The following is a 15,113-nucleotide window of genomic DNA, read 5'->3' on the forward strand; positions in this document are numbered from 1 at the left end:
GTCCCCCACGGGGGACCTGCATTTCATGCTGCAGGCACAGGTATCTCAACTCATACACCGCACAAGTAGGAGCCAGGATACCCAGCTGCTTTTGGTGAGCTCCAGTTTGCTTCGGGGCTTTCCGTGTCATATCCAGTCACTTTTGGTATTATATAGAAGTTAGTTATATGGCGGGGTGTGTCCCGACCTTAGTTAAACTCTGTGTATTGTCTAGAGGCTTTGTAGACCTAATGTACAGTCAAGGTGGTATTTTGTTAATAGACGTGATGGCTCCAACGGCCAAGTATTGTATATACATATATATGTGTGCTCGAGCTTATACAGGTGATTATTTCCTTTTATATGCGACATGATGCTGTCCGAATTTCGGGTTGTCATAGAGGTATGCATGGGAAGTATAAGGTTATGAGCTGGTTCTCCCGAGCCTCCTCTGTTACGGGTGCCAGTCCGCCCCAATAGGATTTGAGGCGTGACAATTAGACTCAGACACTTCAACCCTTGCGGCACACTTGGGTTGGGGGCTTCCCCACCGAGTCAATGGTGGACTCCATATAGCCCGTGGGGTTTTAGACTTGTAGAGGTGTACCACCTAACTCAGAAGTAATACGAAGATCAGAAATTGCATTGATAGAAAGGTTTTTATGATTATCAAAATGATGCCAATGTATTTTGAAAACTATATTATGCATGATGTTTTGAAAAATTGCTCTCCATTAATTTATTTATATAAAAGCTTTATTTTGGATTACTTTATGTACCAGTACAACTGTATTGACCTCCCCCCTCCCTCCAGGTTCTGAGGTACAGTCTAGGGGGTCTGATAAGCAGTAGATTTCTTCAGGCAGGAGTGAAGAGTACTAGTTGGTGTGCCTTCTATATTTCAGAAGGCCTATTTACTTTCAGACATTTATCATTTATTATGGTTTTGGTCTACTGGGGGCCTTGTCCCAGATTCAGACAAGTTTTGATGTCTTATGTAGTAGAGATTTTGCAGACGGATAGAGATGTTATTTTATGTTGAAAAACCTATTCTAGTAGTGTTAAACAGATTTCAGATTTATGACCATGTTTCCGTTTAGCTATGTATTTCCGTATCTGCTTTTACAGTATGAATATTGTGCATGATTACCAGATACAGGAGGGCGTTCGGGCCTTCTTGGTTCGGGATGCTTGTTACAGCCAAGGCCTCGATTTGGGTCGTGACACAAATCCTAATAGATATCACAGTAGATCTTGATAGATATTTACTATAATATAAATACATATATAACAATAATACTATTTTCAAATAAAAGTCCAAATCATCACATTTTGGCTGGTGGACAGTACTCTTTAGCATGTTATTGGTTGTGAACAGGGAACACTTCTTTTGGGCGTAATGTCTTTGATCTGTATCTGTTTGTAGGTTTAACATTGTATGCATGTGATCATAGATATATCGTGTGGGGTTGGAAGACGACTGTAAAGAGAGAAGAAAGTTGATGCAGACAGGAAAATTGTTCTGTATCTGTTTGTAGGTTTAACATTTTGTTTTGTTTTGTTTATGCAGACAGGAAAATTGTTCCCTGCCGGCTTCTTTGCTGCCATTAGGTATTACAACGTCTTCTTCTTTTCTCAAGTATCCATTACCTGGTGCAACCGTACAACATTATCATTCACTTTGCTCTTAAATCTTTTCACTGCTCTAATGTTCTGCTTCTACTCTTATGTGATACTGTCTGGAGGTAATCCACCACCCAAGAAGTTGAAGGCATCTGCATCAGACCCGTATTAGTGAAAATATCAAATTTGACAGTGTTGCAGTGAGCAAACTTGTTAATTTACGCGAGTTTCATATACTGCGCGATGTTTCAATGATAATATTGTTCTTGGAATGTAAAATGATTTTGCTAAATGCCATAAGAGCTAGTTCATTAGCAACTTGTTAATTGCACAATGAATGTTATGATAGTTTGGATTATACAAATTATTATGTATGGATCATTTTAAGTACCTAAACATAGAATACACACCTTTTTTTTTCCTTCATATTTTCTCTTTCGATCGGAGTAACTGGTAAAGTTATTGTCATGTGATCAAGAGGTTACGGGTTCAAGCCTTGGAAACAGTCTCTTGCAGAAATGCAAGGTAAGACTACGTACAATACACCCTTGTGGTGGGGCTCTTCCCCCGATCCTGCGCATAGCGGGAGCTTTAGTACACCGAGCTGCTCTTTTATTTTTGCTTTGAATTGTGTTATAGTTTCTCTCAATTCAAAGTTCTTATTGCCAACGAGGGCATGGTTTAGTATTTGGGAGGTGGGTTGCCCATGTAGGAGACCTCAGATCGAATTCAGTTTCCATCTGTCGTACAACCATGAGCTTTGTGCATAAGTACAGTCTTTCATATTTGCATAACGCTTAATAATATTTTCCTTCTATAGTTCTTCAAATTCAAAGGCCTATAAACCATGCATGGAAGTTTAATTTAAATTCCGTTGATGTCTTCTCATCTGTTCGAGCCTTGATGGACAAAGTTATTTCGAACTAATTGAGGTGAAGCAAACGGACTTGGACGCTATGATAATTTTTAAAAAAATTAAACAAGTTGTACCACATTTTTAAATGGTGCTTTTATTATGTGTATATCTCAAATCCTTCTAAGCTTAAATAGATATACACTGATGAGGTAAAAAAACTATTTATCCAATCAAATCACTAATAAATTAATTAAATATAGATCACGATAAACGTGATTCGTAACTTGGTAAAAAGAGTTACTAACATAACATCATAAATGCTATCCTCAAGGTAGTGGTACCTTCTGCATACGCTCTATTGAGGGATTTCACGAGGTATTTTGTTGTTGTTGCTGTGTGAAAGCTCTTCATTGTCGTTATATATAACTTAAATCATGAGAATTAAGGCTAATTGGGGTCTTCGATCTAATTCAATGTATCATTTAGGATGAGATACAGTAAATAATTTCATTCTCTCTATCAAACTGGCTAATGTCAATGCACATTCGTAGCTCGATATCCACAACCATTATCGCGAAAAACTTAATTGACAACACGAACGGACATGATGTAGTCGACGAAAGTGACTAGTTAGGTTGTTCTTTCAAATGATTTACTCGAGCACACGAAAAATACTTTGAACTTCTTGTGCTAGAGAACTGAACAAAGATAGAAAAGATTCAGATATACCCTCCGTTGTTGATCTTTGATGGTAGATACTCGTGTGACAAGAAAGTGAGCGAGTGCACGGACAATGCTTCAATCTCGAACTTAACTCCTTTGTACAACAGCAGCTCCAGTTCAAACCTCAAGAAGTGGAGAACATTCATGTGAATATTTTGACAACTTGGCGTTGACATTACTTTAGTAGTATGAAATTCTACCTCCATTTTGGCACTTCTCGTTGCAAATAACATCTATGTAACATTGCTTCGACTTTCCTCTTATCTGATAAGATTACACAACCAGTCATTTGTCAGTTTTTTTTTTTTCGATTCTTTGAAAAACTATAATAATATGAGACGATGAATGTGTGGGTTTTACCTTCTACAGTCAAAGGCAGGAGACATTGCTGTGGAATGCTGTAATTGTCGGAATCCTGGACAAATACTCCAAGCCATTGTATCTCAGAGACTTGTAGAAACGTTGCATCATAAGCCATTTGCTTCAAAACGCATATAAAGAAAGAAAACATCCGTAAATCAATCCGTCGAACCTAACTACTCTATACACTTTAACTTAAGTGGCTTGCGTAGATTACTATCAAGATAAAAATGAATGCTTGATAGCTTTTGATAGGAAAACGGTGAAGAATGTATCAGACTTTTCTTTTAGAAATGTGAATGTAAGTTTGAACTAATTAACTAAGGAAGTGTAGACTGTTACAGTGAAAAGGAGGAATATTAGCAACTTGATCACATGATAATAACACCACATTAATAATCCTTACCAAAGAACCGAATTTGTATGTAGTTAAGATGTCAAAGCCATATGGATCACAATCTACCAGGCAGTACACAGGCAAATGCAGCTTGTCAATGAGGAGACGCAGAAACCTACCACAGGCAAGCAACGTGAAAAGACAGAAATATGATTAACTGAAGAAGGATTCATCTGCAACATGTGTGACAAGGTGAGAGCAACATGGGTCTAACCTCCTTGTGGGAACATCAGGATAACCCCTTCCCTGTTAAAAAGAAATTATGGAGCCAAATATGTGTGGGAATTTTCAGAAAACAAAAGATGCGTACTGTTATGACAATGCAATGGTTCCTCTTGCAAAACTGATCATTTGCTAGTCGCTGGAACACTGCATGACGAACAACAAATAGTGACCTTACTTATGAACTAGGAATACCTTTTATAGCCTTGATCTGCTTATGAATAGTTTTACCTGATTCCTTTTCCACAACTAAAACATATTGAGCAACACTAAGAATATCTTATTCAAGCATTAAGGGAGTAACAACTGCAGCTACAGTCTGAAAAAGCAATGAGCAAGTCATATAGTCAAAAACAGGATGTATTCAATAAAAAAGCATCGATTCATCTTTATGTTTAGTGATAACTGGACTTTCACATGTATGAAACTCATGTTTATTCATAATTCGAAACGCCTAAACATAAGGATACCATTGACCTCTTCAACATGGACCGGAATCGGGTAAGCCTGCAGGAACCATCATAATTAAATTGTTACATAACTACAGAAACCCATCTTAGCTTCTATTTATTAGATTGTTACACTGGACTTACAGTGTTAGGATTGCTAATGCAGTCAATTTTCCTCCCAGATTCCACATACCGCAGCCAGCCCATCACCAATCTAGACCATAAATAGTTGGAAGAAGAATTTTATGACCGAAACTTGCAAGGGACTATTACAATATGAACAAAGAAGAGAACCAACTATTATATCTATCTTAAGGAACAGAAAATTGTCATAAGCAAAATGCAATAATACCCCCTTGAGAGTTGACATGCTTTCTCCAGGTTTTTATAAAATTTTACCTTGCTCAAAGTACAGAAGTGAAAAGATTATTGTAACATGATACACTATGTCAGCTCAATCATAAAGCCATTTTTCTCCCCAAAGAGGATTTTAGACATACACGGAGAGGCATTCAAGCAAATGCAGGAGGTATAAACATAATCAACTGAAAGAAGCATTTGAAATTTTCAAGAGAAAAGATTGCAAATATGTGTATTGAGTATGAGAAAGAACATTGCATATAGTGAACTCAAACTATACGTGTCTAGAAGCACACTCCTGCAAGGAAATATGAACTGTATAGAGGTACGCACCCATTTCCAACAGACACCTGCAGAAGGCAAGCATCAAAAGAATATAAAAGGTCAAGCTTCCTACAAAATTACCAATAAAGGGAGAATAAAGTAAGCATTTGAATGATGGGTACCATATCTGAGAATATCCTTTTGATTCTATATTCAAGTTCTTTACGAGAAACAGTATTCACAACCTTCTAATCAACTACACTAGTGAACCCCTACCTCACTCCCCATGCTATGGAGAAGGAAAGGCCGTGCAATAGAAAAATCAAACAAAATTCTACTCCCAAAGCAAGAAATTTATGCGGTTCGCGTGGTCGCTCAGATACTTGTGAACTACCATTTCGCATGGCAAAAGCATGTAGATGCAATATTTTTGAATCCTTCACTGTGAAAAAGAACATGTAACTAAATAAAAATAGAAGAGACTGCGAAGTGAAAAAGTTCCCAACTTAACAGTACGACATGCGGACATACATCTTAACTGAGTCTATTTTGATACAGAGGAAAGTTAATTGATGTACCACATTAAGGTTATGTCGACTGCATTGCAAGAGGATGCAGATGTCATTAATTGCCCGATCAACAACAGATTGTTCTGCATTATAGAGTGCAAAAGACAATAGTGAGCATAGAAGGAGGCGGCCTTCTGATATATACATTTTGTGTTAGCGATCTAACTTGTGGCACATTACAACAACACATACACATTTTCCTTGGAAAAAAACTTCATAACCAATCACAAGACCATTTCAAAACTGATTCTAGAGTACATAAAGTCTCACCTTTTCCAATGGGATTAACAGGGAAGTAGCTACACTGGCACACCAAGAATAGGTCCAGATTTTTTTTCTGGAAAGTGGATTCACTAGAACACCAAAGATCGATCCAGATTTACCTTTAAAAACAGTAGGATGCATGTAATATATGTCTCTTTTTGATCCATGCCTCTTTTCTTGCAAAAGTTGTTGAACTATCAGAAGAACTCTCAACAAGACATCTGAAATGAAAAACACAGAAAGGAATAAACCAGCGAGGTTCTGGGATGTTAAGGAGATTAGAGAGCAAAAACGGCCTTCAAGTTAATTTGGGAGAGTACCCTTCACCCCCACCCCTCCTGGTGCATCCTGTAACTTACAAGGATATGGAGGCTAACGGTAAAGTCAACTAAACGGGGAAATAGTTCTCCTGCTAATTTTGTCATTTTTCACGGAGGATAACAACTTTGAATTATCTTTCCTGCCCCCTTCTCGATCAATCATTTCTTCTCCAACTATTTGGTGAGGACTAGTCAATGAAATATACAGGGATTGTTTACCCTTACTAGACTTACCAAGCCTACGTGCATGGCATTCCCTCTTCAAGGATATAGCTTCCTTGCCTGCCGGCAAACCAGAGCTGCAAGAGCTACATAAATTAAACAAAGACCATTAATACTATCTGAACAGTTGCATGATATTAATTAGCCATTCAAACTCCAACTTCAGTAAATTCCATTGTTTTTAGAAATCCGTTCAACTAGTACTTATTTGTGTAGCAGAATAGGATATGGCTTCTATGAACAAATCTCTCAGAGTAAACTGTGATCATTCTTCTTCTGAGAAAGACACATAGAATAATGATTCGTTTCGTCTCTACATTTTATTGTTTGGAAGGGCTTGTCTTGAGGGGAGCAGGGGCATACCATCTAGAATTCCACAGAATCATCTACCAAGCCCATAAATTACAACTTTCTTAAAGCTGCATTTTAAAGCTATATGTATCGTCATCAATTGCAATTTTCAGTTCAATTATGTCAAGGATATCTCTGTGGAGGCCTTTGTAATAGAGAAACTAACCAAAACTCGCTGTGTTTAATTAAATTAATAGGAAGTCGACAGGTTAATTCAGTGTAATTTTTGGTATTGTAATCCTATACACTAATTGCAATGAAATTTCAAACAACAATAAGAAAAAGAAACACTTCCATAAGCTTGATTAACTTGATTCATAATTACATGTGTATATATTCAACCTACCAAATAACATCTGCACACACATACACTGCATCTTACTAATTTCCATAAGCTTAAGTACAGTAATTTCTGAACCGATAGAGATAGTGATAGGAAATCGACAGTTTAATTCAGCAGCACATTCACTGTTTTCAACTAACATACCAAAAAAATAAAACACTTCGTTAAGCTTCTCATATCTTACCAATTTCCAGAAGTGTCTGTACAGTAATTTCTGAACCGATCAATGTAGATCAAAGGTGCACTACCTCGAGCTAGACCCTCAACGATTGAACGAGTAAATCCTGCAACAAAAAAATCAAAATTCAGCTCAAACGTGACGACGATTCGTCAAAACAATGTGTTGAACGCAAAATTCGGACAATGAAAAGGGCACGGAAAATGGCAGCCCGGTGCACTAAAGCTCCTACTATGTGCAGTTTCCAAGGAAGGGCCGAACCATAATGGTTTATGCCTCACCTCACATTCGATCAAACAATAAAAAAGGTAAAAAAGGACAGCCCGGTGTACTAAAACTCCCGCTATGTGCCACGTCCATGGAAGATTTGAACCACAACAGTGTATCATAACCAGCCTTTACCTCACATTCGAAATACGAACAACAAAAAGAACAGCCCGATGCACTAAACCTCCCTCTGTGAGCGGAAAGGTCAAACACTAACGGTTTATCGTACGCAAATTTACCACACATTCAAAATTTGAACAACCAAAAGGGAAAAAACGGTGCACCAAAGCTCCCACTATACGCCACGTCCAGGGAAAAGTCGAACCACAACGGTTTATCATACGCAAAGTTACCTCACATTCGAAATTCGAACAACAAAAAGGGCAAAAAAGGTGCACTAAAGCCCCCCGCTACACGCCACGTCCATGGAAGAGTCGAATCACAACGGTGTATCATACGCAACTTCACCTCACGTTCGTAATTCGAACAGCACAAAGGACAGTCCATCGGAAAGGCCGAACACTACTCAAATTTACTTCACATTCAAAATTCAAACAAAAAAAGACAGACCATTGCACCAAACCTCCCGCTATGCGCGGGTCCTCGGAAAGGCCAAATACTAACAGTTTATCATCACATTCAAAATTCAAACAAAAAAAAAAAAGATAGTCCGATGCACTAAAGCTTCTGCCATGAGCGGATCCTGGGAAAGTCCAAACACTAAAGGTTTATAGTATGCAAATTTACCTCACATTCGAAATTCTAACAATTTGCAGCTAAAATTGAAGTTTAATCGAAGCTCTAACTACCTTTGATTTTCCTAATGAGTGCTAATGGCTGCGCATTCAAACGCTTTCTCTCCATTTTTCTTTCCACTTCACCCTGCAGGTTCACGTTTTTCGAAAATTGATAAACCGAAATTCGGGGCAGCACAAAAACAAAAACAGAGGGAAAAAATAATTTATAACACGCGGTGCTTACCGTCATCATTTTGCATGTGTTTTTACTTTCTTGTCCCTCATGCATTTCTCATTTTTCACCTTTTGATTAATTCTTCTTCTTTATACCCAATATTTCATACTCCCTCCGTCTAAAAAAGAACCAACTATTTTTCTTTTTAGTCCAAGAATGATTCTTTTTCTTTTTTGATAATATATTAATTTTAACTTTTCACGTAGCATATTTAAGATCAAAAAATTAAAAGACATTTGATACAACTTTAATTTTAACACCACAACAATTGAATTTTGGATTTCCCTCCAAAATCAGATATACGACACTTTTCACTTTTCAAGAGTGAAGCAATTACAATTAAATATAAATCTATTTGAATCACAAAATTCAAAAGGTGCCACGTAAATTGACACGGAGGAGCATGTACTACGTAGCTACGTTGTGTAAGAAGAATTGAGCTCGTTCCAGCAATTTCCGAACAGAAATCAGAGTTCAATTGGATCGAAACATTCTTTTTTTTTTTTTGGTAATTCAGATTACTATTAGTCTCTCCGTTCTTTTTTAGTTGTTATTTCACTTTTCGAGAGTTAATTTGAATATTAATTTGTGATGTTAGTGTATCTTACGTGAAATTATGCTAATTTGTCGTAGTAAGTATTACGTGTATCATAACTTGTAACGCGTTATTTAACCGTGAGTACTACTATTCGTAGTATTGCTACAATAGTTTGTTGTCCTTTGATTTTTTATTACTATCTGTTGTTTATTGTACTTCGATTATCGTATTATTTCGTTGTAGTTACTATTTAGAATGTTTTGATTTGTTGTACTTGAGCTGAGGGTGTTTTAGAAATAGGCTCTCCACCTCCACGAGGCAGAGATAAGGTATGCGTACACTCTATGCTCACCGGATCTCAATTGTGTGATTACACCTGGTGCGGACCTATAGACAAATTTTTTTTGTTTCGACACCTATTAAATTCGACACATACTAGGTATAATTATATAAAAGATGTATAAAATTTAGTGTAAGATTTAGAAAAGTACCAATAAGACAACACAGAACCCAAAGCCGTGCATCCATGACCAGCCACCATCAACACCAGCGAAACGCCATCAACCCCGCGCTGCCTCGAACCAGACGCCGCCCCCCGTCGAGGAACCGGCGGAACCAACAGCAACATCAACCCGTCACACCCGCGCCGCCTCTGTTCTCCTTCACGCTGCTTCCTCTCCGCTCCAAACTCCGGCCAATTGACGCCGGAAAAGAGTAAAACTCATGACGGATTTTTTCGAAATCCATCTGAGGTTTGTTGTTTTGTTTAAATTTCCTTTTTCTACTCTTTCTTTGTGTTATTTTATTAGATTCAAAATTGATGAAGTTTGAATGTGGATTTTGAGTTAAATATTCTAATCTCGTGTATGTTTATGTGTTTAGATTGACATATATAAAAATTCCTAATTTTTGCAAATATGCATTTAACCCTAATTAGAGAATTCGGATACTGATTGATGCAGTTTTTGAGATATGTTTCTTTTGTGTGTTGGCTGGTTCTGCTGGTAGCCATGTTTAACATTAGGACTGGTAGATGATTCCACTATGAATAATTTTTTTATTCAAATCTTGACAACTATTGTCATTGAAGATCTTGATGATTGGTTTGCCTCGCTTAATTTAGGAGAAATCTTGACTATCCAAGGTTATTTTTTTATTTATCTGTCCCTCTTTTAATCAAATATATGTTTACTCTCATTTCTGGAAAATCACGTATACGGATTTTCTTTTTTATTATTGATTTCAACAAAAGGGTATTTTGATCTTTTGGGGTATTTTATGGAAGGAAATTCATTCTTTCCTTTTATTTTTTGGCTAAAGTTTACATTGATATAATGATTGTTTTAATTGGTACTCATGTTGGAAAGGAAATCTATTTCTTTTCCTTTTATTTGCTTGGGCTGGTTTTAAATATTTGACTGATATAAGTGTGATTTTGATATCTATAGGAAAGTTTCATTGATTGATATTCTCTCTATTGATTGATATTTCTTTTCCTTTTATTTGCTCGGACTGATTTGAAATTCTTTGACTGATATAAGTGTGATTTTTATATTTATGGGAAAATTCTATTGATTGATTATATCAAATATTCTTTTTTCCTTTTTACGCTTGGGCTGATTTATTTTTTCCACACTATATAAACAACCAACCCCTCCTCATTTTTCATCAGGACAACTTACAACTTACACTCTCTCACACAAAAGTTTTAAGCAAAGAAATAATTGTTTATCACTCTTTTATCACTCACATTCGTGACATTGTTTTTGTTACTGTTTCTTGTTTTAGTTTTTAGAAAATGGGTAAAGCTACGAGGTGGTTCAAGGGGTTGCTTGGGATGAACAAAGACAAGCAAAATGTAGGCATGTTGAATTCCTCTGTAAAGAGAGACAAGAAAAGATGGAGCTTTAGGAGGAAGTCTTCTAAAGAATCTACTAGTGAGAATCTAGTGAACTTTTCGGGGAGTGTCCCTGAGGTGGATACTAATTGGCTGAAATCTTACATATCTGAGAATGAAACGGAGCAGAGGAAGCATGCAATTGCTGTGGCTGCGGCTGCAGGCGATGCTGCGGTAGCCGCAGCGCAAGTTGCCGTGGCAATGGTGAGATTGACAAGTCAAGGTAGGGGTGGTATGTTTAAATGGGCTGCTACTAAGATTCAAAGTGTTTTCAGAGGTTATTTGGTCAGTCATTAATTTTATTCAATGATGTGCAAGATTAATTAATGTTGAAAATTTGAATTTTTTATTTTTGAGTTTTTGATGGTTGCTTAAAATGTCACCTTCCAAGCATTGATCTAATCGAGCAGTACTATTGCCTTTACCACATTTGTACTTGTCTAATTAATGCTGTCCAATAAATTTGAAATTTGAAATTTGAAATTTGAAGTTTTAGTAGTTAGTATTTGAATTTGGTCTTTGGAGTGATGTTGAAATTTCCTTGCACTTTTCACTTTTAAACCCAACTAGTATTAGTTTGGTCCTCAATATACTGAATTGCTTATTTACCCAAGAAAAGTACTATAGTTCTTTCTTTGCTTTTTTTTTTTTTTTTTTTTTTTATGTTCCGTTTGCTTCGTTGTGGAAAAGTGGTTTGATATTGGTTCATATGCAAGATCTGATTTAGGCTGTTATTTTTTGCAGGCCAGAAAAGCACTTAGAGCTCTTAAAGGACTCGTGAAATTTCAGGCTCTGGTAAGAGGTTTCCTAGTCCGAAAAAGAGCTGCTGCAACTCTTCACAGCATGCAGGCGCTCTCTGCTGTTCGTTCTCAAAGAGCTCGTCGTTCAATGACTAATGACACTAGACACCAACCCGAGATGCGAGCTAGGAGGTCCCATAGTGTGCGTTTGCAGACAGTGTCAGCTGTGGTAACTGAGAAGTCCCCCCTAGTGAATTCAGATGCTCAGCCATCTAGCAGCAGGGGTGATGTGCAAAACAATCAGAAACAGATGTAAGTTGATGCTGTTATTTTGCTAGCTGCCTGTCATGCTCTGTCTTGTTGATTAATTTTGCCCTCTCTTTGTTTTGTTTTTGTTTTAGGAAATTAAACAATCAGAGTTTAAATGTGAAGTGCAAAATGCGCTGGACATAGAGAAACTTCAGTCTGATCTAGCCGCAGCAGTTAGAGGTAACGACATTCTCAAATGTGAAGTGCAAAATGCGCTGGACACTCTTTCTTGTGCCCTATACAAGTTGGAAGATCTCGAGCTTCAGGTAAGAAGGCAATGTTAAGATCTCACTGCAATGGAATCGTTTTTATTTTCAACTTTGGATGCCTCGTCCTCACATATGATAGCCTGTTCGCATGTTACTTTCTATGCATTAGCTTTCTACTTCTCTTTGATTTTTAGGTTCGTTTTTGTTCTATCTGAAGTTCACGGTTATCTTTATGGACTTGTATGCATGAGTTGCTGGCATGTCGTAGTCTTCTGTGACATGGCAATCGCATGTCTGATTGCCTTAATTAATGTCTAGTCACTTGTACCAACTAAGAACATGATAAGTTTTGTGATATCCTCAAACCCATTGATCTGATTGTGCTCTGATGTGGTAAAGTTACCTGAAGGTGGTGTTTCAATAAGTTTGCTCGTTCATCTGACTTAGTTCTTTGGACAAGTTCACGAGTTATCTACTGTGAATTCATGATTCTGTTTAACTTCTAGGCTATGAGTTTGTTTTGAATTGCTGATGGAATGTTTTTGTGATCATTCTTTCTTCCTTTTTATGGTTTATGGTTGATTCTGGCAGGTGCTAAAAATGGATGAACATATCAACCAGCTGACAAATGATTTGCAGGAATGCATGAAGGAACTGCGGGCGTCTTGTGGGTAGATACCCCGACGAAGACATTCTTATGAAAGAGGGTCAAATCACAATCTTGAAAGACTCGATAGGCAAACGACCTTCTTGCAAGTCTTGATTCTCTGCTAGAGAATTTCTGGTGGAGTGATGGATGAGAAATGGCCAAACTACAACATATTTTGTTCATTGACTAAGTGTTCATATACTTATTCTTTCCCCCTTTGATATTAAATAGAAAGTTTGCTTCTTTCTTTTGCAACCTTTTTGAATCTCCAATTGTAAACATTTCTTTTACTTGTGGTGATCAAGACAATGAACTTCTTTTTGCTTCATTTGGTTCGCTATTGTTTTGTTTAATTATTATTTTTAACACAAGAAAAGAGTGTTGTTTTTTATTAGAGAAGGAAGAGTTGAGATTTTCTTTTCTTTATTTTATTTTTAAAACAGAGAAATGTTAATTAATATTGAGGAGCTGTAAAAAGTTGAGAAAGATGGCTACACATATTTGATAGAAAATTTGCTAATGTTGAGAAAGTGCAAAGTGTTTGGTAGCAAATTTGTGATAGATATACACATTTTTTGTACCTAAATTTACTTTATTTATATTTAAATTAGTTTGTAAAAATCTTTTGCAAACAATCCTTACACTTCTTTTCTTTAATTTCTTTAAAATATAGTAATAAAATTTACTTATGCTTTATTCTTCTCACACTTTACTACATACATTTTATTCTCTTTAAATCTCATTATGTCATTTACCCTCTTTAAACATCACTGTACAGTAAAATCACGATTGAAGCAGTTAAAGTAGAAATCAGTCAATTTTTAATTTTTTTTTGTTAATTATTATTATTTACAGTACTTTTTATTTCATTTTCAAATAATATATGTTGTTTTATATCTTCTTCTGTCCCGTCCCAATTTATGTGACACTAATATAATTTTGATAGTCAATCAAATATTTTATGTTGACATATCGTTTTGTTATTCTTGTTTTTCTAATACATAAATGACTTACAATAAGGAGTGATATAGTAAAATCATCGTTCGAAAAACGAAAATTTAATTTAAAACATTAAGAGTTAATTTCGCATTTTATGTCTATTTTATTTTTCATTAAATATTATTTATTTTCTTAATACCTAGATGACTCATAATAATTAATTAAGAGCGATTGATTATGTTATTACTATAAAAATTAATATCACTTTATCATAGCCAATAGTAATCGTCGATAATTCACCGGAATAGTATATTAATTAAATACGGGATGCTATATTTGCATATGCAAAATATGATATTATTAAACATTATTGGATAGTGCATTATATTTATCTTTCACAATAATAAAATTTTACTATATATTTTTCTTTATTTCATTTTACTTGATACATATTGACCCAACACAAATTCTAAGAAAATATTCATTAGAAATTTATTTTATTAAGTTAAATTTATTAATTTTGTTCTTTAAAAATTTAAAGTTAAGTTTAAATATTAGTATTTCTATATAAGAAAAAAATAATTTTAAAATTTAAATTTACTAAAATAAATAAATAATTAAAATGATTAATTTTCTATATAAAAATCAATTAAAATAATAAAATTGATTTACTTTAAATATTTAGTTGCAATTAATTAAGATAATTTTTTATTTTGTCATTATTTATGCTGCACCAATAAAATTTTGAGAGTTGAATAGAACTTTTATCTATTTTTAAAAAAGTATTTTGACTTGTTAATTATTGTGATTTATCATAATTTTTACGTAATTATCAAATAATATATTTATTCCTTGTGTCCCAATGTATGTGGCTTCGATACAATTTTAAGAGTCAACTAAAATTTCTATATATCTTTTAAATATTTTAAGTTGTTAATTATTATGATTTGCGGTACTTTTTCTTTTATCTCAATTTATATGGCATTGCTAAAATAATGAGAGTCAACAAAATTTCTATATGTCTTTTAAATATTTTAAGTTATTAATTATTGTGATTTGTGGTAATAAATTAGTTTTGAACATGATAGCCAATTAAATAAATAAATAAATTTT

General features: G+C 35.2%; 2 protein-coding genes across 7 annotated transcripts; one reads left to right on the top strand and one right to left on the bottom strand.

The window, feature by feature from the left end:
- Positions 1 to 1,255: 1,255 nt before the first annotated feature.
- On the bottom strand, positions 1,256 to 9,883 carry LOC107845615 (meiotic recombination protein SPO11-1). Of its 6 annotated transcripts, none has more exons than XM_047398351.1 (17): positions 8,729 to 8,820; positions 8,557 to 8,629; positions 7,487 to 7,586; positions 6,621 to 6,685; positions 6,186 to 6,287; positions 5,812 to 5,885; positions 5,303 to 5,319; positions 4,754 to 4,823; positions 4,631 to 4,667; positions 4,392 to 4,439; positions 4,249 to 4,307; positions 4,153 to 4,184; positions 3,948 to 4,053; positions 3,542 to 3,662; positions 3,382 to 3,445; positions 3,188 to 3,304; positions 1,256 to 1,754 (listed from the first exon to the last, which is right to left on the bottom strand). In XM_047398351.1, exons 1-17 carry the CDS (start codon positions 8,771 to 8,773, stop codon positions 1,685 to 1,687), a joined length of 1,200 nt encoding a protein of 399 aa, XP_047254307.1. In that variant the 5' UTR covers positions 8,774 to 8,820; the 3' UTR covers positions 1,256 to 1,684. The 6 variants fall into 6 exon arrangements, 5 of the variants coding, with proteins under 5 accessions (XP_047254307.1, XP_047254308.1, XP_016545529.2 ...); XM_047398352.1 differs by having other exon boundaries at positions 3,542 to 3,596; positions 6,621 to 6,694; XM_016690043.2 differs by having other exon boundaries at positions 6,621 to 6,694.
- LOC107845617 (protein IQ-domain 26) lies at positions 9,771 to 13,389 on the top strand. Its single transcript, XM_047398354.1, has 5 exons — positions 9,771 to 10,009; positions 11,046 to 11,439; positions 11,899 to 12,206; positions 12,296 to 12,469; positions 13,004 to 13,389. The coding sequence occupies exons 2-4, from the start codon at positions 11,056 to 11,058 to the stop codon at positions 12,345 to 12,347; spliced, it is 744 nt and encodes a 247-aa protein (XP_047254310.1). The 5' UTR covers positions 9,771 to 10,009; positions 11,046 to 11,055; the 3' UTR covers positions 12,348 to 12,469; positions 13,004 to 13,389.
- The last annotated feature ends 1,724 nt before the right edge of the window (positions 13,390 to 15,113 follow it).

The sequence above is a fragment of the Capsicum annuum genome, chromosome 10, assembly GCF_002878395.1.
Source record: "Capsicum annuum cultivar UCD-10X-F1 chromosome 10, UCD10Xv1.1, whole genome shotgun sequence".
In the NCBI taxonomy this organism is placed as follows: domain Eukaryota; kingdom Viridiplantae; phylum Streptophyta; class Magnoliopsida; order Solanales; family Solanaceae; genus Capsicum; species Capsicum annuum.

What these genes read in the sequence shown, in the direction of transcription:
- LOC107845617 (XM_047398354.1), top strand. Translation starts at nt 11,056, where the DNA reads ATGGGTAAAGCTACGAGGTGGTTCAAGGGGTTGCTTGGGATGAACAAA. An exon ending in GTGTTTTCAGAGGTTATTTG is followed by an intron (nt 11,440 to 11,898) that starts GTCAGTCATTAA and finishes TATTTTTTGCAG; the next exon opens with GCCAGAAAAGCACTTAGAGC. An exon ending in CAAAACAATCAGAAACAGAT is followed by an intron (nt 12,207 to 12,295) that starts GTAAGTTGATGC and finishes TTTTTGTTTTAG; the next exon opens with GAAATTAAACAATCAGAGTT.
- LOC107845615 (XM_016690043.2), bottom strand. Translation starts at nt 8,773, where the DNA reads ATGCATGAGGGACAAGAAAGTAAAAACACATGCAAAATGATGACG. An exon ending in ACAGACACTTCTGGAAATTG is followed by an intron (nt 6,695 to 7,486) that starts GTAAGATATGAG and finishes TAATTTATGTAG; the next exon opens with CTCTTGCAGCTCTGGTTTGC. An exon ending in GCATTAGCAATCCTAACACT is followed by an intron (nt 4,668 to 4,753) that starts GTAAGTCCAGTG and finishes TGGTTCCTGCAG; the next exon opens with GCTTACCCGATTCCGGTCCA.